Genomic DNA, 25,313 nt, shown 5'->3' with positions numbered 1-25,313 from the left:
GGTGTGGACAGAACCACCTGCAACTCAATGTTGGAAAAATTAAAGAGCTGCAGGTGGACTACAGGAAGAAGATCTCCCTATCAACATCAAGGGTACTAAAGGTGGACAATGAACTGCTACAAGTACCTGAGGGTCCACCTAGACAATAAACTGGACTGGACAGCTAACACCAACCCCCTCTAGAAGAAAAGCAGTGTCACCTTTTTCTTCTGAGAACACTCAAGTCCTTTAACATCTGCAGGACCATGCTGCAGTTGTTTTACCACTCTGTGGTCTCCAGCATCTTCTTCTATGCTGTGGTGTGCTGGGGCAGCAGGGTGAAGAAAGCTGATGCCAACAGACTTGATAAACTCATCAAGAGAGCTGGCTCAGTTCTGGGAGTGGAACTGCAGTCTCTGACAGAGGTGTCTGAGCAGAGGATGCTGAGGAAACTGCTCAACAGTGCTGTCCTTAACAACATGTCACACCCCCTGCATGACACACTGGACTCTTACCCCAGCACCTTCAGTCATAGGTTGTTTTCACACCTGATAGTCCGGTAGACTCGGTTCGGTTGGGGACCAATATTCATAACATTTTGTTTACATTTGAGCTGGTGCAGTTTGCTTTCACACTGCACTGTGCAGGCGAGCCAACCTGTTCGAACCAATCTCTTCGAACCAACATGTTCCCCCACTCGCCTGTGGTGGCGCTGCACCAAGAACTACTAAAAGAAACAACACAAAAACCTCTGAAGAAGACACTTCTTCTTCTGGAAATAAAATCGGACTGGCGTCAAATTTTAGCAGTTTTAGGAGTTTTATTTTGTCATTTTTCAACAATGGACTCAGCATGAGCAGAAGACCATGGAAAATGTTGTTTTTTACACAAGGCAACTGATGGCCCCGTATGAGGTAAAAGAAATGCGTGTTTGTTTGCCCTGCGCTCTAGTCCACTTCCTGCTTACGGAGCGGTGCCCGGTCTGCTTGAATTCACACTGTACTCGAACCGCACTAGTTTTCTTCTACCTGACCGAGACCTAGGTTTTTAGGCAGGCCAGAGTTCGCCTTTTTGTTCCGGGACAGAGTTTGATGGTGCGTTCACACCTCCCCAAATGAACCGGACTTCCTAGGCAAACGGACTAGAGTTCGGGACAACAGGGCTGGTGTGAATGCACCCATAGACTGAGACCACCGAGGTGCTCCACAGATTGCCACAGAATGTCCTTCCTCCCTGTGGCTATCAAAAGTTGTCAAAAGTGCAGTTTACAGCTCAACCCCCACCGTTCAGAGGGATTATAGAGACGGTTCTGTCTTCTCCAGGACAGAGCTCGTCTCTCCAGTCAGAAGTTCAGGAATTTCTGACGAAAAACGTGATTTCCAGAGTTCCCAACGGAGAGGAAAATACTTTTTTTCCCCTCCCACTACTTCCTGGTTCTGATCTAAAAAAAACGGAGGGATGAGACCCATTCTCGACCTGTTCATGTTCAGCAATTCGATCATGGGGAGATAATTCCACATGCTGACAAACAGCTGCTGGAGAACTTCACCAGAACGACTGGTTTTCACCTCCATAGATCTGAAGAGCGGATATTTTCACATTTCCGTCATTCTGAAACACCCCACGCACGTTCTCGAAATGCGTGGAGATAGCTCTGCAGTCGTTACACATGTCAGGAATGAGAAATATTTTTAGCTGGATGATCTGCTCTTATTAGCTCGGTCCAGTTAGAAAGCAGTCGCACAGACCAAAACGCTAGTGTTACACCTGCTAAACCTGGGGTTTCTATAAACTGGGAAAAAGTTCCGTTTGTCCATCCCAGATGATTGTTTACCTGGAAGTGGAGCTAAACTCAACTACAATGAGAGCCGTTTATCACAGCTAAGAGCCGAAGCTCTGTCAGCTCAGCTCCGCCGTGTCAAACCCAGCTCCGCCGTGTCAAAGCCTAAAGCATAGTGACAGTTCTGCCTGTCATGCGACTCCTGGGACGATGTCAGCGGCCCACATGAGACGCCTTCAGAGATGGTTTGCCTGCCTGCGCATAGATCCTGTGCGCCAGAAGAGGTGGATTATCTTTGTGCCCCTCTCCGTGAGAACCGATCTGAATCACTGGGGAAACCTTCTCATTCTGTCAGAGGGAGTTCCCAACAGCAGGCCTACATCACACGTCTCAGTTTTCACAGACGTGTTCCTGTCAAGCTGGGAGGAATGTGTCTGTCCCAAACAGTGGGAGCACAGTGGCTGGACCACATGTCACTTCACATAAATGTGCTAGAATGTTTTTCACGGTCTTAAACGTGACTCAGCATTTTGCCCCTGCTGCGGGATCAGCATTTTCTGACCCACACAGACAACAAGGTGACGGCAGTTTACATAAACCGTCAGAGACGTGCACTCAGCCCAAATGTTACGCATAGCGAAACAGCTGTTGTGTTGGGCACACAAAAACCTGCTCCCCATCAGTGCAGTATACATTCCCAGTGTCCTGAACAGGCGAGCGGATATCATGTCGAGGGGCGGTCCCTGCCACAGAGACTGGAGCCTCCATCCCGAGCTGATTTCTCGGATTTTGGAGCAGGATTGGCCGAGCAGCAGTGGATCTGTCCGCCACACGGGAGAACGCCCAGTGCCAATTATGGTTCGCCTTCGACCACAGTTCGTGGCCAAAAATGCTCCTTCATGCGTTCCCTCCAGTCCTGCCGATATCACGCACCCTAGACCGGGTCCGAGAGGAAGAACCACCAGTCATCCTCGTAGCTCCCGAACGCATATGCGCTCCGTGGTTCCCGAATCTGCAGTGACTGATATCGGGTCGGCCGTGGAAACTGCTGTGGGGGGGTGCTCTACTCCAGGCAGGAAGAGTGATCAGGAGTTACCCAGAAATAGGTCAGCATCTTTGGGTCTGTCCGCTGAACAGATCCGTTTAGAAAAGATGGGCCTCCCACAGCATGTGGTGCGTACGTTCAGGGTGCACGAGCTGTTTCCACCACAACACTGTACATATCAAGTGGACAGTTTTTCAGCGCTGGTGCACAGAGAAAGGCGTGGAGGCCATCTCATGGCCACTAGGTGGCATGCTGTCTTTTCTGCAGCAGCTGATGGACCGAGATCTAGCGTTCAGCACAAACTTATGCTGCAGCTATTTCTTCCTGTCACGAAGGCTTCGGTGACAAAACAGTTCTTAATCACCCGTTGATGAAGTGTTTCCTGAAAGGTGTACAGAGACACAGACCGGTGTCACGTCCACTAGCTCCACAGTGAGACCTAATGATGGTCCTGCATGCTCTGATCAAAGCTCCTTCTAAGCCTTTAGATCAGGTTTCACTTAAATTTCTGTCATTTAAAACATCCCTGCTGTTAGTTCTGACGTCGGCAAAGAGAGTGAATGATTGTCTGCTCTCTGTTGCTCCCTCATGTCTCAGAATTCAAGCTGACAGCAGCTCAGCTGTACTGCGTTTTAACCCTGCTCTGAAAAGCATCACAAGCTCATTCAGATCGAGACTGATAACTTGGATGGGTTTTATCCTCTTCCTCATAATTCTGAGGACGAAGCAACATCTCACCTCCTTCTGTCCCATGCGCGCATTTTTCATGTTACGTGGTACACACGGCCGCACTGCGCCGCTTTCAGCGTACGTTCGTGCATTACTGGGACAGCTCTTCAGGACGTCCTCTATCCACCCAGCGCCTCTCACACTGGTTGTGTGAGGCTATTTCTGAAGCTTACAGTTCATCTGGACTGGATCCTCCAGAGAATCTCAGTGCATTCCACCAGAGGGTTTTTCATCCTTCATGACTCTGCATGGAGGGATGACGGTGGAGGATATTTGTATGGCGAGGAACAGGAGCTGACTACATGAGGAAAACACAAGTGGAACTGATTCAAAGAAAACTAAATACAACTAGAGAATTTGCATTTCCTGCGAAAATGCAAGTGTGAATGTATCTTGCTTACGAATGTAAAAAAAAACAGTCGAAAAATAGCTTAAATAGCAGAAATAAACTTCAAATAGAAGGATGCAGAACGTGCATAATCGTTCCTAATGTAATGGACTACCAGGCTGCTGCTGATATAAACTCTTGATTTGACAGTACTATGTGTTTGGGTTTGCTCTCAGCTACCACTATACCAAATTTCATCTGAATAGCTCTAAAAATGCCAGAGATATTGTATTTTTTTCCTTTTTAGCTAAGGCGGCCATCTTGGATTTTTGATTTGGATGTAGTATGTGATAGTGAACCTTTTCAGCTATAACCTCACAAAATTTCATTATTAGTCTTATAAAGTTGAATTTTCTATTTACATCTCCAATGTGGATAGCCATTCATCCATTATTGGACTTCCGGTAAGATGGCGCCCGTGTACATGGCTTGCAATCCACCTCTGCTGATGGTGTTCAAATTATTTTTGTTTTTTGTATTCCTCATCAATGACATCAACTCTCTGCTGGTGTATGACAGACAACAACTTTTGGATCTTCGTTTTTCTGGCACTGAAGTCGCTTATTTTGACCATTATCAGCGTACCTCTGGACCCCCCCCCCCTCCTCCCCCCCTGCTGGCGGACGTGCCAGCTTACCTTCGCTGCTCTCCTCACCTCCCTGCCCGGAGATATCGCTTCAGATTTCGGGGAAAACGCGCTGGTCAGCTGGTGAAGCTGAAAGCTCTGCGCGCTGCATCTTCCTCTTCAGCTGGCGGTCATGGTCTCCAGTTTCCCGCGTGCCTGAACCAGGTAACCAGCGGGAGTTGTCAGCCGTTGCGCAGCCCGGACCGACCTGGAGGGGCTGTTATTGAAAACCTGCGGCCATTAGCGCGCGCTAACTCCACCGCTGCTGGCTCTACTTTGGACAATATCCGGATGTGTTTGGTCAACGCAAGATCTGTTACCAACAAAACTTTTATCCTCAGGGATTACTTTCAAGAGCACCATCTGGACTTTCTGTGCATCACAGAGACTTGGATGTCTCCGGGTGAGTCCAGCGCCTTGACGGAATTACTGCCACCGAACAGTCTGTGTTTTAACGCCCAACGGCCATAAGGCCGGCGCGGTGGTGGATTATTAACAATATTCAAATCAACTTTTGACTGTAAACAACTGCCCATCCCAGTTTCCCGCGCCAGCTTTGAGCTGAGCGTCTTTGAACTCAGACATTCACCTGCGACGTTATTTGCACTCGTCTACCGCCCACTAAGGATTTCATAAATGAGTTTTCTGACTTCTTGGCTGAAATCATACCAAAATATGAGCATGTTTTTATTATTGGTGACTTTAATTTGCACGTGTGCTGTCCTGAGAAGCCCTTGGTTAAGGACTTTTTTAGATTTATTGGACTCATTTAATTTAACTCAGCATGTAAACGGTCCCACCCAAGAGTGTGGACATACACTGGACCTTGTTTTAACTCATGATGTGACTGTTAATAATCTTGTTATTGGTGATAATGTTTTTTCAGACCACATGCCAGTCCGGTTTGAGTTCACCCTCCCCCATCTAACTCCTAAGTCGTGCATTCTTGCACGTCGCACTCGGACCATTAACCACTTCACTGCCAGACGTTTCACAGATGTTTATAACACTGAAATGATCATTCAGCCCCCAGTGTTTCTCACCACCACTGAGGAGCTGACATCCCAGTTCAACTCTGTCTGCTTAAAGACTATGGATCATGTTGCACCTGTTAAAACCAAAAAAATCAAAACTTAGAGCAGAACCTTGGCTGAGTGACGTCACCAAGGCCGCTAGGCAGCAATGTAGGAGGGTGGAGCACAAATGGAGGAAAAACAGGCTGCAGGTCTCTTTCCAGATACTTAAAGAGAGTTGGTGCTGTTATCAGAAAACAGTAAAAGCTGCTAAATCAAAATTCTTCTCTGATATAATTACCTCAAACTCTCACAACCCACGTGTCCTCTTCTCCACCCTAAACTCTGTTCTCCACCTCACTGAACCATCACCTCTGGAAGCCTCGACTGAGCTGTGCGACAACTTCTTACATTTCTTTTTGGAAAAAATTGCGACCACCCGGGCTCTCATTTCCCCTCCAACTCATGACCCATCCATCCCACCTCAATCTGTAGCTCCTTTTGACCATTTTGAACCAATCACTCTATCTTCTCTAGAGCAGGTCATGTGCAGCTTGAAACCTTCTGGCTCCCCCTTTGATGTGGTCCCCCCCTCGACTACTAAAGGAGGTTTTTCCTACTCTAGGTCCGTCCATTCTTGCCATAGTAAACAGTAGTTTATCCACTGGCGTGGTGCCAAAATCCTTTAAACATGCTGCTGTCCAGCCTCTCCTGAAAAAGCCAAACCTTGACCCCTCAGTCGTTTCCAACTTCCGGCCTGTCTCCAAACTCCCATTTGTTTCTAAACTACTGGAGAAAATAGTCGAGTCCCGGTTAACGTGCTTCCTGGAGGATCACGCCATCTTAGAGCATTTCCAATCTGGCTTTAAACCTCTCCACAGCACTGAAACTGCCCTGCTGAAGGTCTTTAACGACATCTTCAGATTCACAGATACCGGTGATTCTGTGCTGCTTGTCCTGTTGGACCTCACAGCCGCCTTTGACACCATCGACCATGAGATCCTCATTGCTAGGTTGGAGCAGTGGGTGGGCGTCACAGGATCAGCCCTCAATTGGTTCAGATCTTACCTCACTGACAGATCCTTTTGTGTCTCCATCAAAGATTTTAGTTCCGCCGAGGCAGAGCTTAAATGGGGGGTTCCGCAGGGGTCCATACTGGGTCCCCTCCTATTCTCTTTATACCTGCTGCCGCTTGGTGCGATTTTCTGGAAACACAACATGCCCTTCCACTTCTATGCCGATGACTGTCAAATTTACTTCCCCCTAAGACACAATGGTACATGCTCTATTCAACCGCTGCTCAACTGCCTGGCTGACATCAGGGACTGGATGGCTTTAAATTTATTAAGTTTCAATGAAAAGAAGTCTGAAGTCATGTTGTTCCCTCGCAAAAACACGATCACAAACCACTGCATCGACCTTTCCGCTCTAACCCTGTCAGAAAAACAAAGAGTCACTAATCTGGGCGTGATAATGGACCCTTCCCTGAAACTTAGCAATCATGTAAACATGATTGTGAAATCATGCTTCTTCCAACTGAGGCGGCTGTCTAAACTGAAGCCCATATTTTCCAAAAAGAACCTGGAGACCGTAATACATGCATTCATTATATCTAGGCTTGATTACTGCAATTCGCTCCTGTTTGGTATCAGTCAGACCTCCATTGCACGACTACAACTAGTCCAGAATGCAGCAGCCCGATTTTTAACCAGTACAGGCAAAAGAGAGCACATTACACCAGTTTTGGCCTCACTGCACTGGTTACCGGTTCACTTTCGAATCCAGTTCAAAATACTCATGTATGTCTACAAATCACTGAACAGTGTCGCCACCCCCATCTCTCTGATTTGCTACAACCGTATGTCCCACCACGCTCCCTGAGGTCAGCGGACCAGTTGCTCCTCACAGTTCCAGGAACTCGTCTTAAGCGCAGAGGGGACAGGACCTTCTCTGTAGCAGGACCAAGACTCTGGAACGAGTTACCTCTGCTTGTCAGACAGGCCCCCTCACTCTCGGTTTTCAAGTCCCGTTTAAAAACTCACTACTATTCAATAGCTTTCAACACAAGATGATCTGTGTTTTGATCCTGTATGCTCCACACTGGTTTGTCGTCATTATCTGCATCGTTTTTTGTCTATATTTTGATTTACCTCATTTTGTATTTTGCTTTGTGTGTTACCTGTTGTTTTGTCTGTACAGCACTTTGGTTGGCCTTGTTGCTGTTTTAAGTGCTTTATAAATAAAGTGGTATGGTATGGTATTATCTTTACCCGCTTCTTCCTTTTCTAGTCACGGGGGTCGCTGGTGCTCATATCCAGCATTCACTGTGCAAGGCGACACCTGGACAGGTCTTCAGTCCACCACAGAGACAAAAGAGACAAACAACCATTGACCCTCTCACTCACAACTAGAGACAATAAGGTCCATTATTTCCATCAGCCGTTGGTTGTCAGCAAGCTTCGACGTTTCTTATATTTTATCCCTAAATGCGCATATTCATCCTTGGTAAGGTTAAGGTTGGCTTTTGTTCACATATTTCAAAAGTATTGTGGGTTATTTTTTGTTTGTTTGTTGTTTATACATTTGGATAGTTTTTTAATATTACTGACATACGCTCGTCAAAAGACGGTGGTATTACGGTATAGTCTCTGTCCATAAACTCTCTCGACCTGGCCATAACTTCTGATCCGCTCAAGATAATCTAATGACATGTGACAGTGTTAATAGACGGAGGGTCACGAACACTTTTCATCACCCCAGCTCCAAGGTCAATTGATGTCAAAGTTAAAACAAGGTATTTGCTTGTCTGGGCCATAACCCTGCGCCAAGGTCAAGGTCAGATTGTTTTTGGTTTTCAGACCATAAAGCCTAATTTGGTTCAGCCTATTACTGGTTCATGTATTTTTTTTATGTCTAGACTGGACTATTGCAACGGTTTATTATCTGGATGTCCAAATACTTCTTTAACACGTCTTCAGTTAATCCAAAATGCTGCTGCCAGAGTCTTAACTAGAGTTAGGAGAGATCATATCTCTCCAGTTTTAGCTTCTCTCCAATGGCTCCCTGTCAAGTCCAGAATTTAATTCAAAGTCTTACTTCTATCCTACAAAGCTCTCAACAACCTAGATCCATTTTATGTTTGAGATCTTATTGTTCCATATTTTCCAAACAGAGCACTTCGCTCTCAGACTGCAGGTTTACTCACGGTTCCTAGAGTTTTTACAAGCAGAATGGGAGGAAGATCTTTCAGTAATCAAGTTCAAGTTGTGTTTATTTGTCATATGCAAGGTTAACAAAGGATTAACAGTACAATGAAATGCTTAAGACGAGAAAAAACGATTTGACTCACTAAAAAAATCAAAGAACAAACCAACAAGAAAAAATACAAAAAAGCATTCAATAAGGGTACACCAAAAAAATTGTACCAAAAAGTGAAAAAGTAATTAAAATATTTACAATGTCCTAAAGAGAGATATTGAGCAACGACATGGTAGAATATAATGGTGCAGCAGGATGAATTTGAACAAGTATTTCGAGATAGTACTGTACTGTAGGCTATTGCACAGGTAATGACATTCAGGTTGAATTATTAGTTATTGCCAGTTGTACAGTGTTATTTATTGAGAGTTCAGTAATCTGACAGCTTGTGGGTAATAGCTGTCCTTTAGTCTTTTTGTATGCGATGGCAGACTCCTATATCATCTGCCTGAGGGTAGTAGATGGACAAGTCTTTGTGCTGGGTAGGTGTGATCCTTAATGATGCTGTGTGTTTTACATAGGCATCGGCTGTGGTAGATGTCCTGGATGGTATGGAGACTGCGACCAGTGATGTCCTCTGCTGTTTGCGCCACCCTCTGTAGAGCTTTCCGGCTCTGACTGGTGCAATTCCCGTACCATCCTGTGATGCAGCCTGTCAGCAGGCTCTCAATGGTGCACCTATAAAAGTTTGTGAGGATGCTGGTATTTGTACCAAACTTCTTTAGTCTTCTTAGGAAGTAAAGTCTTCGTTTGGCTTTCTTGACCACAGTGTCTGTATGTAAAGTCTAGGACAAATCCTCTGTAATGTGAACACTGAGGCACTTGAAGCTGCTGACTTGCTCCACCTCAGCGTTGTTTATATTGATGGTGGAATGCTGACCTCCATGTTGTTTCCTGACGTCCGTTATCATCTCATTTGTTTTGCTGACATTTAGAGAGAGGTTATTTTCCTGACACCAGCTGGTCAGTGATTTCACCTCGTCTCTATAGGCACTCTCGTCGTCGTTGGTGATGAGGCCCAGGATGGTGGAGTCATCAGCATACTTGAGGATGATGTTAGAGCTGTGCTTGGCAGTACAATCATGTGTAAATAATGAGTACAGGAGTGACTGAGGACACAGCCCTGAGGTGTACCGGTGCTGAGGACTAGTGTGGAGGAGAGGTGACAGCCGATTCTCACTGCCTGTGGTCTGCTGGTGAGGAAGACCAGTATCCAGCAGCAGATGGACTTCTCCAGGCCCAATGTGGTGTGCTTGAACGAACTCCAGCGCGGTTCGAGTGCAGTGTGAATGTAAACAGACCGAGCCCCGCTCCGCAGGACAAACAAACATGCATTTCTCTGACCTTATATGGAGCCGTCAGCTGCCTTGTATGGAAAAACAATATTCTCCATGGTCTTCTGTCTCATCTTCTGCTCATGCTAAGTCCATTTTTGAAAAATGACAAAATATAACTCCTAAAACTCAAAAATCGTTCAATACAAAAAACAACTGGACTTTATTTGTAACAGAAGACGTTTCGCTCCTCATCCGTTGTCGCCAACACTAATTTTCAGGACCAGTGGGTTAGAAATTTGTCTAACAGGACCTTGACACAACCTGAGAAAGATGTGCTGGCAAAAGGACTAAACTTTGCCATCTCCCCTCAAGAAATACCTGTTGTAGAACTAATCACGGCCACTGAATCCACGATTAGGAACAACAACTTTACGGAAGGAGAGGCAGAACAACTCGGAATGAAAATATCAGCAACCCTCTCCAGTGCCAAACCGCCTCCTTCAAACCTCACACCACAGGAAAGGAAAACTGTAACATCACTCAGCCAGGACCAAAACATCACCATTTTACCAGCTGATAAAGGAAGATGCACAATAGTCCTAAACACTTCTGATTACCGGGAAAAAATAACTACACTACTGAGCGACAGCAACACCTACGAGACCCTCAAGAGGGACCCAACCAGCACCTATAAAAAGAAAGTCACAGACTACCTACAAAAACTTGAAAAGGAGAAAACAATCAATCGATCGTTGTATTATTACACAACCCAGGACCTCCACATCCAGCATCTTCACCTCCAAGATGGTCTGAGACCAGCCACCTGGACAGCTGCTGCAACAGTCCGTTTGTATAACCAAAGATTTTCAGTACAAACTGTCAGAAACCCTCAGGGAAGCTCATCTGAATGCTCGTCGTCCTCATCGTGGTCTCCACCTGACTGCCATTTGTCATCGTTGCAGACTTGAATGAGAAAATGCTCACATTCGATGGTGTATGGCACAGTGGAGAGGTGCTCTCTTCACAGATGAATCCTGTTTTTTTCTGTACAGGGCAGATGACAGACTGTGTGAACGGCATCATAAGGGTGAGCAGTTTGCTGATGTCAATGTTGTGAATCGAGTGGCCCGTGGTTGAGGTGGGGTTATGGTATGGGCAGGTGAATGCTATGAACACCACACCGGTGTCTGGTGTGGCTACACATGGTCTGGTTGTGAGGCCGGTTGGATGCACTGCCAAATTATCCGAACATGCAGTCAGCATGCCAATTGTACGTTCCCTCAAAACCTGCATCATTAAAAAAAAAAAAAAAAAAAATTGTACAGTAAGGTATCAGTATTGTATAAACAATACTGGCCCAATATTTACTTTGTATTGGATCAATATCAAATCTTGCAGTATCGTGCACCACTACCGTACCAGCGGCATCTCAGCTTTTGGACCATGCACATCATACTCGGTTCATTCACAAGAGTGAAGAAACATCTCAGCAGAAGTTAAAACAAAGTTTAAATCAGTGCGTTAATTCAGCCTAGATACCGAATATCCAGCTCCTGTAAATATTAAACATTTAAGAGTGCAAAACTTCAACCTTGTGGAGTAGATATTTGAAGTTATTTAAAGCAACCAATGCTACTCTTTCCCAGGATCCTTTAAATAGTACCTACCATGCACTCGCACGGATTTAGCACTCAACTTTTTAATACTGTTCTTTAGTTTCTGCTTATTCAGACAATACTTAAAACTTCTACAAACACTGACCAGTTATGTTTTTGCCCGTGTGGTCTGTCGTGTGAGCCAAATATCCCAAACTGGTGAACATAATTTAATGAACCGTAGAAAATAATTAGTGGCTGTACCTCTTCAACTGAATAACTTTTGGAGTCAACCCAGTTCAGATGGTCAACCGAGCCAGCCATCACAAAAAAGCACATAACTGTCAAGTTTAACAAATATTCAGCTAAAATGTGATGTGGTAGTAATTACTCAGCATAAGATGGGATTAGTTTAAAACTGACAAGTTTGGTAAGTTTCCCCAGGCTACACTTTGTAATATGACCATTTTATTGTTATTCAACCAATATTTAAAATTAAACCACAAAAATATTTCAGTTTGAGTGTCAAACACCAAACTACCAACACTTGCGAAGGTTCGAGTATAAACAAAAGCCATTGGATGCTTAAATATTAGAGGTGTTTAATCTTGAAAACTTAATTTCTTACATTAGATTTTAGTTTTAATTGTAAAGTTCTCAGGAAAAAAACAAAAAAAACAACAAAAACTAAATACAATTTAATTGGAAAACTAATGTATTGATTTCTTACTATACATGTTCTGTTAGCAAAAACAGTTTCAGTGCAGTCCCCCTGAACTTTACTAGATTTACACTCATTAAATGTCACCATTTAAAAAAATAAAACAAGCAATCAGTTTTAAAACGGTCACAAAAACAGTTAATGTTTCCAAAAAGGCACAGGATGGTCAGTAGAAACTGTATCCTTAGAGAATATTTGCATAATGGAATAAATACATCTGCTGGTCATTCAAATCAAACTGTGCCACAAAAGGAGGAACAGCCATCATACAATTACAGCAGAGCGCAACAGTACAAGTCATTGGAAAACGACCGTATATAAATATATTTTTTTATAAAATATGGACTAAATCCAATGTAAAAGTTATTTAGTACCATTAATCAAAACTATGAACTGAAAGATTTCACTCATATACAGTATTAATAGTATTTGCCAAAATTATATTCAACACATAAAAAATATTATATCCTATATTCTGGGTAAAATGTGCAATTAATAGCTTTTGGGAGAGCAGGTTTGTGATCACAATCGTACACGACGACACATCTGAATTCGTTATTGCCAAATAATTACAGGTTTGCTGGTAAATCTCCCATCACAGGATTGAAGCTTCTTTGTAGAGACTAAATCTGCTCAGTGCTCCTATACGCAGTTTTACAAAATAGTTTTAATACTTAATACTGTGTTGTCTTAGACGTACTACACAGGTATAAGTTCTGAACTGTTTTAAGGGTGCAGAATGAACACGTTTCTTAGATGTAGCTCCAGTCCTTGTATTAGCTGGTTGTATAGTAAGTTTTGGGAGGTATACGTACAAATACATTTCTTTAATAGCTTTTATGTTAGCTGGGAGCATCTTGGAAGCTTAGTTTTATCCTGCCTGAGAAAAAACTTTAACTTCAGCTCGTAAACTGCAGCTATCACAATCATCTTAAATGAAATGCTCAAAAAAAAAATCCTGATAAGATAAATGATTTTCAACTATGTCTTCCGTTAATGCTTTAAAAAGTTTTCATTCTCTACCACAATAAACTCAATTCATTTATATTCTCGAGATTCTGACACAACGGTACAGAAACTGTATTTCTGAGACGACCTCTTAAGGTGCTGTCTGGGAACCAGGTTCACTGAAACAATAACTTCACTGTCTGACATTAAATTCACCGAACATGGAAATGAAGTAGCTCAAAGAATTAGTCTCTTTTCTTTAAAATATTTCCCCATGAGCCGCTGTTTATGTGAACGGTTTTGCCTTACCAGAAGGTTTCTACAAGCATTTATCAAAGCAGGAGACAACCGCTACCACACACTGAAGTCCTTGCAGCTTCGCCTCCCCTCAGTATCAAATGTGTTTTTAAGATACAAACAAAACCTACAAAGGTAGATCCAACAACACACCATTTGTTGCTTATTATAAAACTCCCAATAAAATATGGGCACTTAGAGAAAACCACAAGTCTGAGAAGAAAAAAGAAAGATCCTGTTATCTAGGCCAGATATTGTGTCTCAACCTCACGGCAGAATTATTGTAAGCTAGGTTGTTTTTTCTCTTGACTTTGTAAATATATATATATAGAAAAAAAAGAAGCATGAAGAAACGTCAACTTGTTAAGAAGGCAAGAAAAAAAAACTTATTGAAAAGTAGTGCTTAATTATTGAATCACAGCTGCTGTGAGGGGAAAAGGCATTTCCTTGTTTCCCACATCTGATTTGAAGCAGGTTAGCTCTGACTGGAAGAACTAAAACTAAGTCTGCATCCTAAAAAAAAAATTAGAACTGAAAACGACTGTTTTTTTCTTCTGTCTCATAGAAAAAAAATCCAGCTGATAGCATGTAATTGAATTATCCAGAGAATAAAACAAATAGCATTTGTTAAATTATCCCTCTGGTCTTATCGTCTATTTTAGAGAAGTGGTTAGGAGCGGTGTCTATGATAATAAGCGTAGCATTGTGCTTTGCGTTAAGCGTGAACGCCGACTTTAACAGTGACTGGTTTGTTGAGTCACCATCTGCAAAAGGACACGGCTCTAAAATTAGTTAACAGGATCAACGGAAATAGGAATCATCAGTTAAACGGACAATATTTTTGGCTAAAATCAGTCGAAAAAAAACAAAAAAAAGACGGGTAAATGAAACAATAATGTTACATGTAATAAAACAAATCTGTTTTTTTGCGTTTGTTTCAGATCGTTCCTGTTAACTGAAGACAAAGAGATATTCATTCAACAATGAAGAGATGCTGGCTGAATCTGACGTCACAAAGACAGAGTATTCTTTGTTCAGTATTGAATAAAAAGCTCTTAGAATAAAACAAAACTTTGCTGTGATCAAAGGACACACATTTTTTTGTACCTTTACTTATGATTCAAATCATGAGAAAAAAAAAAAAAGATTTACACCAAGCACAAAGTAGTTTCTGTCTAAAGAGGGACAGGGCAAGTTCATGTATGTTTCTACACCTTTTGTTCAAAATTAATGGACACATTGGGAAAAGAGGGAGATTACGTGTTAGACAAGTAAAATAGAAAAGCCAAGCTGGCTGCGTGGACACGCTCATTAATTATCATCTGCTTCAAATCTTCAAGTCAAACTCACCTACAAGGATTTTCTTTCAAGCTCAAGTTCAAGAAACTTTATTATCTCCAAGGGGCTATTTGTTTCCCAGTCAGTCGGCACATAAAACATCCGTTCAGACATTCAAGTAACAGTACAGGAATCATCACTGTTCGATGAGAAGCCTGATCGCTACAGGGATGAATGAGTTTTTCAGTCTGTTCGTCCAACATCTGGGCAGCAGATACCTGCGTCCAGATGGAAGCAACCTGAACTCACCATGGAGTGGGTGATCAGGATCTGCCAGAATCAGCCTGGCCTTGTTCACTGACCTCGCCTTGTGCAGCTCAGTGAGGTTCTGTAGGGCTATGCCAGCAGTTTTGCTGCACATCCTGACAGTTTGTTCCTGTTTTTGCATGTTGACAATCCAAACAAACAGATGATGGTGGTACTGGTCAGGCCAGGTGTAATATTCAATAATGGGGAAAATGGCCACAGTTACCGAGTGCGTAACGGACAACAAGTTAAACCTGAATGTTTCAAAAATAAAGTATATGGTATTGGGTTCTAAATATTTTGTAAGACAAACTCAGAGGTTGCATATCTTTATACAAAAAACAAATCAATAAAACGAGTTGAAGAGGTTAAGCTACTGGGAGTCAAAATAGACAAAACTCTTTCATGGTCTAAACAAATTAACAAGATCGTGACTAAGGTGAGCAGAAACATTGCTATAATCTGGCGCAATGCACAGTTTATGTCTCTGGAAATAAGAAAATATTGGTATTACAGTTTTTAGTTCTTTGTCAACTTCAATATTGTTCAGCCGTTTGGTCAAACGCTTCAAAATAACATCTGGATAAACTGCAGGTAGTTAAAAATAAAGCTGCAAGACTTGCACTCGGATGTCCTTTTAGAACAAACATCGATTTCACGCATCAGTGCCCGTCATGGATGAAAGTCCGTGACAGACTAGAATGCAGCTTTCTTCTCTCTTTACACAAAATCTGGACTTCACATAAACCGTTCAGCCTTTTCTTACAGTTGTTACCACCTGCAATAAACGTGCTTTTAATACGTGACGAGCCTCTGTTGTTACTTTTACATTACCTCTGCCGAGGACTAACGCTCTCAAAAAAACAGCCGTATCGAGCAATTTCTTATCGGAACATGCCGCCTGCTGATCATGTTAATTTTAAAAAGAGTCTTAAAAAAAATCTATAATAGAAAATGAAATAAAAACGAATTGATGAAATTACAAATTTATAATAGAAACGAAGATTGTCAACTTTAGAAACGGTGAATTTTTGTGTTTTAAATTCTTCCGTGTTTTAAAGTATTTCATCATTTTGTAATGCTTGTAAAATGTTCTTGCTGAGAGACGGTTGATGTAAATTTTTGTGTTATGATTTTGTTTTTATCGGTGGTATTTTATTGTCTTTTTGTACGTTTGTAAAAGCATGATTTAATTGCAATGTCTGTGGTGTGGACCTCAAGAAGAATAGTCTCTACTATGGTAGAAACTAATGGGGATCCTTAAATAAACTAATAACTACAGTCACTTTAAGAGAAATTCTAAATCTTTTGAAAACACAGTTTTATCAAATGTTGTAACGTCTGCATGACTTGAAGGGAAACCCAGTCCTCACCAATGAGGTCCCTGGCCATTTCTTGATCCTCCTGAATCTGGCAGACATCAGAAAGCTGCAGCAGACAATCAATGTGGTATGGGTTGAGCTGAAGCAGGGCCTGCAGTGAAAAATCCAGAAGACAATAATTAACTTAACAGAGCTGGATGGACATATACAGATCGTTGTTTAAGCAAACCAGCCTTATGTTGGAAGCCTGTTGCTGGTTAGAATGAGGAGAAGGTGGTTTGTGAGATTAAGGCTTATCATTTGACTACTTGTCTATTGTTGTCATCATTCTTTGTTGAAATCAGGTCTCTCTTGTAAATGAGTCCTTGATGCTCACTGGGATTAACCTGTCTAAATAAAGGTTGAATTTAAAAAAAAAAGGCTTATCTGGCTGGGCTCACGTTGGACATTATAAAGATGTACAGTATTTACGCTGTCTATCCACAAAAAAAAAAATAAAATCATATATAATTTCAAATAAACTTCCCAAAATTAAAGTCTGGATTAGAGAAAACTACAGTCGACACTCTAATCATTTTTTCTATCCGACTGGCAGTGAAAAAAAATACCTTCACTAAATCGTAATGTAAACTAATTAATATCAATCTAAAAAAAATCTGCAGAACTAAATGTTTTGTTACTTTACCAGAGCAAAATCATAAAATCATTAAATGTGGATTATTGAACATCAGATCTCTTTCCTCTAAATCCCTGTTAGTTAATGAACTGATAACTGATCATCATATTGATTTATTGTGTCTGACAGAAACTTGGCTACAACAGGAGGATTTTGTTGGTATAAATGAATCCACTCCTGTTAATTATTTAAATGTTCATGTTCCTAGAACAACTGGCCGAGGTGGAGGAGTAGCTTCTATTTTTCAGTCAGGATTATTGATTAATGCCAAACCAGTTATTAGTTATGATTCTTTCGAATCGCTGTCCCTCAGTCTTTCTCATCCAAAATGGAAACCAGAAAAGCCGCTTTTACTAGTCGTTATATATCGTCCACCAGGCGCTTACTCTCAGTTTTTGTCTGAATTCTCAGAATTATTAACTAACTTATTATTAAATACTGATAAAATCATCATAATGGGTGATTTCAATATTCATGTAGATGTTGAAAGTGATGGCTTAAGCATAGCCTTTAATAATTTAATAGACTCATTTGGTTTTACCCAAAACGTCCGCACATATACTCATTCTTATCATCACACTCTTGATTTAGTTCTGACCTATGGTATAGAGATTAAGGACTTGGTAATAGTTCCTCAAAATCCTATTCTGTCCGAACATTTTTTATTAACCTTTGAGTTTACATTAAATGACTACACAGTCACTGAGAGTAAATTTCATCTCAGCAGGTGCTTCTCAGAAAATCCTGTAACCAAATTTAAACAATCTCCTCCATCAATGTTTTCCTCTGTCTTGCAGAGTAATGCATCAGAGAACAGTGATTTAGATCATCTAGTTGATCATCTTACAACTTCAATGCAAACGTCACTTGACAAAATTGCTCCGCTGAAAAAGAAAGTAATCAATCAGAGGAAACTGGCTCCTTGGTTCAATTCTGAGTTACGTACTTTAAAGCAGCATCTAGAAACCAGGAGAGAAAATGGCGCTCTACTAATGTTGAAGAATTTTATTTAACTTGGAAAGATGGTCTGCTAACATATAAAAAAGCTCTCCGTAAAGCTAGAACTTTTTATTACTCATCTTTAATAGAAGAGAATAAAAATAACCGTAGGTTTCTGTTTAGTACTATTGCTAGACTAATCAAAAGTCCCATTTCTGATGAACCATGTATCCCTATAACTATAAGTAGTGATGACTTCATGAGATTCTTTGTAAATAAAATTATTTCAATTAGAGAGAAAATTCAAACCGTCCTTCCTTCTACAATCTCTAGTCCCCTGTCAAATGAGGCAATTTCACAACACAAGTTCACAACAACTTCACTGCTCACAATATTTTACTACAGAGGCTTGAATATGATATTGGGATTACAGAATCAGCTCTAAAATGGTTTAAATCATATCTATCTGATAGATTCCAGTTTGTAAATGTAAATAATAAATCTTCTTCATACACCAAAGTTAGTCATGGAGTTCCTAAGGGCTCAGTGCTTGGGCCAATACTCTTTACTTTATATATACTTCCATTAGGTAAAGTTATTAAACAGCATGGTATAAATTTCCATTGTTATGCTGATGACACGCAATTATATTTGTCCATTAAACCCAATGAATCCAATCAGCTACTTAGACTACAAGCATGTCTTAAAGACATAAAAACCTGGATGACCCTTAATTTTCTCCTTTTGAACACAGACAAGACTGAGGTTTTGGTTTTTGGACCTGAGCACCTAAGGAATGAATTTTTAAGTATTTCTCCCTCCTTAGATGGCATTAATCTATCCTCCAGCTCTAATGTTAAAAATATTGGTGTTATTTTTGATCAGGACATGTCTTTTATCCCCCACATTAAAAACGTTACTACAACTGCCTTCTTCCACCTGCGTAATATCGCTAAAATTAGAAACATCTAAAAATGATGCATAAAAACTGGTCCATGCATTTGTCACATCTAGACTGGACTATTGCAATGGTTTATTATCTGGATGTCCAAATACTTCCTTAAAATGTATTCAGCTGATCCAAAATGCTGCTGTCAGAGTCTTAACTCGAGTTAGTAGGAGAGATCATATCTCTCCAGTTTTCTCTCCACTGGTTCCCTGTGAAATCCAGAATAGAATTCAAAATCTTACTTCTAATCTACAAAGCTCTCAACAACCTAGCTCCATCTTACATTACAGATCTTATTGTTCCATATTTTCCTAACAGAGCACTTTGCTCTCAGACTACAGGCTTACTCGTGGTTCCTAGAGTTTCTAAAGGCAGAATGGGAGGAAGATCTTTCAGTTATCAGGCTCCTCTCTTGTGGAACCAACTTCCAATCTCTGTCTGTGAGGCTGACACATTATCCAGTTTTAAAACTAGACTTAAGACTTTCCTTTTTGCTAAATCCTATAGTTAGGGTCGGCTTGGGTTTCCTGAGCTGTCCCTTAGTTATGCTGCTATAGGCTTAGACTGCTGGAGGACAAACTGACCACAATTTTCACTCTGCTACTGTCTTTACTTACTCTGCTCAACCTGTTTTGTATTTGTGATTATTTTTTCTATCCTTAACATGTGTTTTTTGTCTTTCAGATACACCTGGACCTATACCTGGACCTACCATTCTGTGTTCGTCTGTCTCTCCTTCCTGTCCTCTCAAACCAGCCGGTCAAAGCAGATGGCCGCTTGTCCTGAGCCTGGTTCAGCTGGAGGTTTCTTCCTTTTAAAAAGGGAGTTTTTCCTTTCCACTGTTGCCACTGGGCTTGCTCAGGATGGGAGACTGCGACGAAGCCAGGATTCTTTAGATAGAGAACTTTGCTAATTGGCTTTTATGTATGTGAAAGTTCCTGTAAAGTGCCCTGAGACAACTCTGTTGTGATTTGGCGCTTTATAAATAAACTGAATTGAATTGAATTTTCAAGTGTACTCTGTCAGATTCGACAAATACTATTGCATAGATTAATAAAGTTCAATATGTGTCAGCTTGGGTATTTATAATTACAAACCGGCACTAAATGTACATCATCACAAAAGAATATGTTAATTTACCTATTTAGTGCTTCTGACTTGTTTTAATGGTACGCTGGCATTAAACATGATTCCAAGCCCAGAACTACCCTGGTGTGCTCAGGAGGGAAGAAATGTGCCTTCCCAATTTTGGTTTATGGCAAATCCTGCTTTTTATAAGATATCACGTGAAGTACTAGATAATAAAGACAGTTTTAAGATGCGTTATTTACTTTATTAAAGTCCGATCAACGTTTAGTAAAGAAAACCAAGACAAGCACACGAATCAGGGTCTTTGTGGCCTGTGTTGTGATGACAGTGCCTTTTCTGAAGCTAAAACGTAATGTACACTCAGACGACGCACAGAAGAAAACTTACAACAATGTTGTTAGGATCCATGGATTCGACTGCATCCAGGAACTTGAACTGTACTTGTTGGTAGTCCCGACCATGTTCGAAGGTGAAGAACTGGAGGCCATTCTTTGACTCCAGTAAGGACATTGAAATTCCTGAGGAGACATTGATCACAAATTAAAACAATTAAGAAATGAAAATTATATTCTGGTGTTTTTTCCATATATTTATATTATTTAAATCTATTTTTTTTATTCCTACAGTCACTGAGCATATTTAATATAAGATTATATGTTCAAAAAAGAACACGCAGTCCTCAGAAATTTGATTTATACAAGTAAAAAATGTTTCAAAACAGTTCATTTCAGCACAACTGCTACAACTTTTGGTACATTGTTTTCTGTCATGACCTCAATAGCATAGGAGATTATTCACCAGCTTTACATTTTGTAAAAAAAAAAAACAATTAAAAAAAGACTGAACACGTTATTAAATGTCTCAAACACAAAACTCTGTGTTCTGATAGTTTAATTTATTACTTTCATAACAACCTAAATTGATGTTTATGGTTAGAAGGTTATCTGGCCACAGTGCGAACATCTGTCAGTCAGATTAAATAAATGAGTCAGTGACGTCACAGTGTGGCACTAAGTTTTTTTAATTATTTTTTCGGCTGCTCCCTTCTTCAGGGGTCGCCACAGCAAACTGACTCACACGATGGCTTGGTGATTATTTTTATGCCGGAAGACACAACCACAGCCGCCGAGCTACCACAGCCCTCTGTGTGGAGCAGAGAGCTGCTAGGGTGTCTGGGGGAGCAGATGTGGGGATTAAGGGCCTTGCTCAAGGGCCAAGAGTGGGGCACATGAGGGTGGAGGCAGGTGTGGGTGCTTCTAGGCCTGTCACGATAACAAATTTTGCTGGGCGATTGTCTCGGAAATTATTATGATAAACGATAATACTGTTTGAAATTTGACAATAATTAATAATTACTGTCAAATTGAAGAAAAAATAATGGTTAATTTTTGTGTGTAGTACCTTTTTCTGATCACTAGATGGCAGTGTAAGACTGTTTGACATGAAGGATGGATAGTGAGGGAGAGAATAGCGTGTCTCTTGAAGAAAAATGGAAGGGAGGCTCCTTGGTGTGACTTTGGCTATTTCTCGTTCCTGTTTTTCGGTTCTCAAAATGGCAGATGCTCGGTGTGGTTTGAGCTCTTTAGCATAGCATTTTTCACACAAAGCTTTTAATAAAAAAAATCAGTAAACAAGTTCTCAGCTTCTTTTTGCAGAGAAAAACAAATTTTACACAAAGGCACGGGTTTCAACCGTGAATTTTGGAGCTTCGACAAGACAGAGGTTTTTTCCTGAGGTCGGCCTGTTAGCTTAGCTCGTAGCTTAGCTTCTCAGTTTAGCTGCTTTTAACGATCCAAAAACACGATTTTAAAGAAAAGAGAAAGGGCGGGGTCAGTGAAGAGAAATGGAGTTGAGCCTTTTGTCATCCAGTGTCTTCAGTAGAAAGAGAGAGACGAAGAAACGATAAAGCCGATAAATGAAAATGAGGTCGATAATTTTCATTTATCATGCGATTAATTGATTTATTGTTTATTACGACAAGCCTAGGTGCTTCACTTATCCCACCCACATTTTGATGTTGTCGGTACCAGGAGTTGAACTGGCGATCTTCCGATAACAGGCCTACTTTCTCTAACCTCTGCGCCACCACTCCCTCCAGTAGCTACAGATAAGTACGCTGTTAAAATGAGTAGGTTTAAGAGTTAACAACATTGGTTGTGGGCTTCATCACTTCAGAGTAGGTCTGCAGAAAGCACAGAGTCAGATGACCTCATTAATTCAAGAAGCTGTTGGATTACCTTACACTGCCTGTAAATCTTTACAGTACTTTACAGCTTTCATTGTCAATAAATCAACTGTTTGTGTGTAAAGTCACAAAAAAAAAACCTTTTTTTTGCATTCAATACAATCAGAATCACTAAGGAGCTTCAGTTTTGATTTGAGATTAGACTGATTGAAAACATTTGGCATCTTATGTTTAGCTTGTTGCTCCCGTTTTCGGTCCAACTCAGAAACATTAAATGATATATGAAACCATCTAACAATGTTTTACCACATGCAAAGCTGTCAAGAGACATTCCCACTTAAAAACAGCAACGTTACATTTTTAAATCACATCTTCTATATTTTCTAACATTGTCGTGATTTACAAGACGATTCGTCAGAACTGTTTGATGATCTAACAAAGCGCACCTGGACGGCTGAAACGAGGCCAACTGTCCTTTGGACTGGTCATCCAGATACTGCGGTGGAAATGTCTGTTTCTTTGTCGAGGTCTGGTGTTAAAAAAAAAGTGCATGCATACAGAATTTATTTTGTTTTATTTATACAAACAACAAGGATCATTTAAATTCAAACATAAATTTATTTTTACTATACCTTTGATCTCCTAATACAGCTCGAGCACCAAAGAATCTCTTCAGCTCAGTCTCAGGGTTGAGATTTCTAATAAAATAGCACAAAAACTGACATTGAAATACTGAAGCGCAAAAGTTATGATGGGAACCTGAGGAGGGAATGCAGTTTGATGAATTGTCTGGTTTGTAAAACTATAACGATAACAAAATAGTCTTTCTAAGAAAAGAAGTCTCAAGACTGCACACTAGGCAATAGATAAAATCTGACGATGAGAGTACAAAATGAAGAAAAATGTTAGCCTGTTTTGAACAAATCAATTTCTACATTATTATCTGTGTCTCCCAATAAAAAAGAAAAAAAAAAACTTTCTTGTTAGATTTTCCTGGTAGCAGCATGAAAATAAATCTAAGTGAAATGTTCTGCAGCAGATAACTGCCTAAAGTTACTGTTTGTAAAACCACCAGAATGTGTGTAACCCCCACGTTGTTTAACTTTGTTTCCAAATTTACTGAATTGATCCACTTCGCCTCACTGGTCATCAACAGGTCACAATAATTTGCCTTTACTGTGTGTGATCAGCACCACCCTATGGTAGCTTAAAGGATTCACAGAATCACAAATGGTGTTAGAAAACAGATATTATATACACAGAAAGGTAATTATTAGATTAGGTCTTGTTAAACGTATGCAAAACATTTTAAATGATATGCACAAAACTGTGCTGTGAAGTGAATCTATTATTTATTGATCTGCTTCCTGATACATTCAATATTATTTTATTATGTTAATAACCTTTATAATCTTTTTGTTACTTTAAGGAAATTGTGAATTACAATGTTACTTGATATTAATGCAACTCCATGTAGAGATCAATGCCTCTGCCACCATCTGTCAAGTCCTATATTTTGTCTGAATAGAAGATGCTGCCCACCTGTGCTCCACGTGCATCACTGATTTTCTGTTAAAGCCTCCCCCATCTTCACTTTGTAGACTCAGACCATTGGGCTGCTCCAGATTTTCCAACAATAAATCAATATTTTCTGGTTCTTCTCCCTAATAACAGTTTAAAAAACACAGTGAAAACAATGTGACATTTAATTTTTATTTGGTTGCCAAGAAAAACAAAGAGTTTGTATTATTATTGTACTGACTACTTGAATCATTTCTGCAAGACACTGCTGTTAGTTAGATAATCATTTTTATTATCTAACAAGGTAATAACACATTTTTACTATGTAGTGTAAGTTACATGATATATTCAACAAATTTACTTGTCCATTTTCCGATGCCACTTTTGTTTTCTTCTTTTTCTTCTTCTTTTTTACTCGGTTTTCAGACTGCTAAAGAAAACAGACAGTGTGGAAAAGGTGTACATATTTTAGTTAATCTGTAATATTTTACACATTCTTTTTGATTCCGTCTTACCTTAGTAGATACTTCCTCATTGTTTTTATCTTGTTTCTCAGTGTCTCTGTTATTATTCTTTCCTGCACCACTTGCATTATTTATCTCTGGTTTCGCCGCCTCTTCATCAGGTGAAATCTTCTCCACCTCATTGTCTGCGTCACATATCTATAAAGGAAAAACGGGTAACAGTGTAACATCTGCTTCAGTTAAGAACAAACAGCACAAGCACATGAAACACTAATACAATCGGTTCTGCCTTTAACATCAAGTCGTCATCTGCTGAGTTCATATTTAAAGCTGGATTCTGTTCATAAACACTGGAATGTTTGATGACAAAAATGGAAACAAGACATTCTGATCAATGTAATGTAACAACTTCTCAAATGCTTTTATCGCTAAACACTTAAAAATAAGCTGTTATCACTGTTCTATACTGTTTTTTAAATCACTAAAGGCAGTTAAATGACACATTGTTGTTTATTTACTGCTTTACATTACATTTAGAGAAAAGGTTAAATATCTCAGAAAAGAGTTGTTGATCAATAATTGAATGAGAAATAAATAAATTAGACTAACCTGTAAAGGTTGAATGAATGAAAGAAAATTACCAAAAAAATGTACTTTTTCTATTTCAGTGCGGTTTGTTCTAATGAACTTTTAATTAATTTTTAATCCTAGTAGAGGACATAATACTTCTTATTTTAGTTAAGAACTATCATATAAAGTAGATATTTGAATCAAAATAATTAAAGTTTTTAACTTTTGTAGCTGTACTAAAATCCATTCTCTAAAGTTTGTTACAGAACAGCACTTTGAATCATTTTTGAGTTAAAAAAAAAAAGTTGTATGTTTAGGAGAAATTCAGCTAAGTTACTTAAACATGTAGTAAAATAAGC

General features: G+C 40.2%; 1 protein-coding gene across 1 annotated transcript in view; it reads right to left on the bottom strand.

The window, feature by feature from the left end:
* The window catches only part of tcf25 (transcription factor 25 (basic helix-loop-helix)), a 50,765-nt gene that overhangs the window by 25,011 nt on the left and 441 nt on the right, over positions 1–25,313 (bottom strand). Inside the window, exons 2-8 of the mRNA XM_037689799.1 lie at positions 24,436–24,582; positions 24,282–24,350; positions 23,942–24,063; positions 23,032–23,097; positions 22,846–22,928; positions 20,602–20,732; positions 16,613–16,712 (exon numbers count right to left, since the gene is read on the bottom strand). Coding sequence (XP_037545727.1) covers positions 16,613–16,712; positions 20,602–20,732; positions 22,846–22,928; positions 23,032–23,097; positions 23,942–24,063; positions 24,282–24,350; positions 24,436–24,582 — 718 coding nt within the window. The remainder of the gene's footprint in view (positions 1–16,612; positions 16,713–20,601; positions 20,733–22,845; positions 22,929–23,031; positions 23,098–23,941; positions 24,064–24,281; positions 24,351–24,435; positions 24,583–25,313) is intronic.

This window comes from Nematolebias whitei, chromosome 2 (assembly GCF_014905685.2).
Source record: "Nematolebias whitei isolate Nwh7 chromosome 2, NemWhi1, whole genome shotgun sequence".
NCBI classification, from domain to species: domain Eukaryota; kingdom Metazoa; phylum Chordata; class Actinopteri; order Cyprinodontiformes; family Rivulidae; genus Nematolebias; species Nematolebias whitei.
Note: the sequence above shows the minus strand (reverse complement) of the source record. Positions and strands in the feature narration are given on the sequence as shown.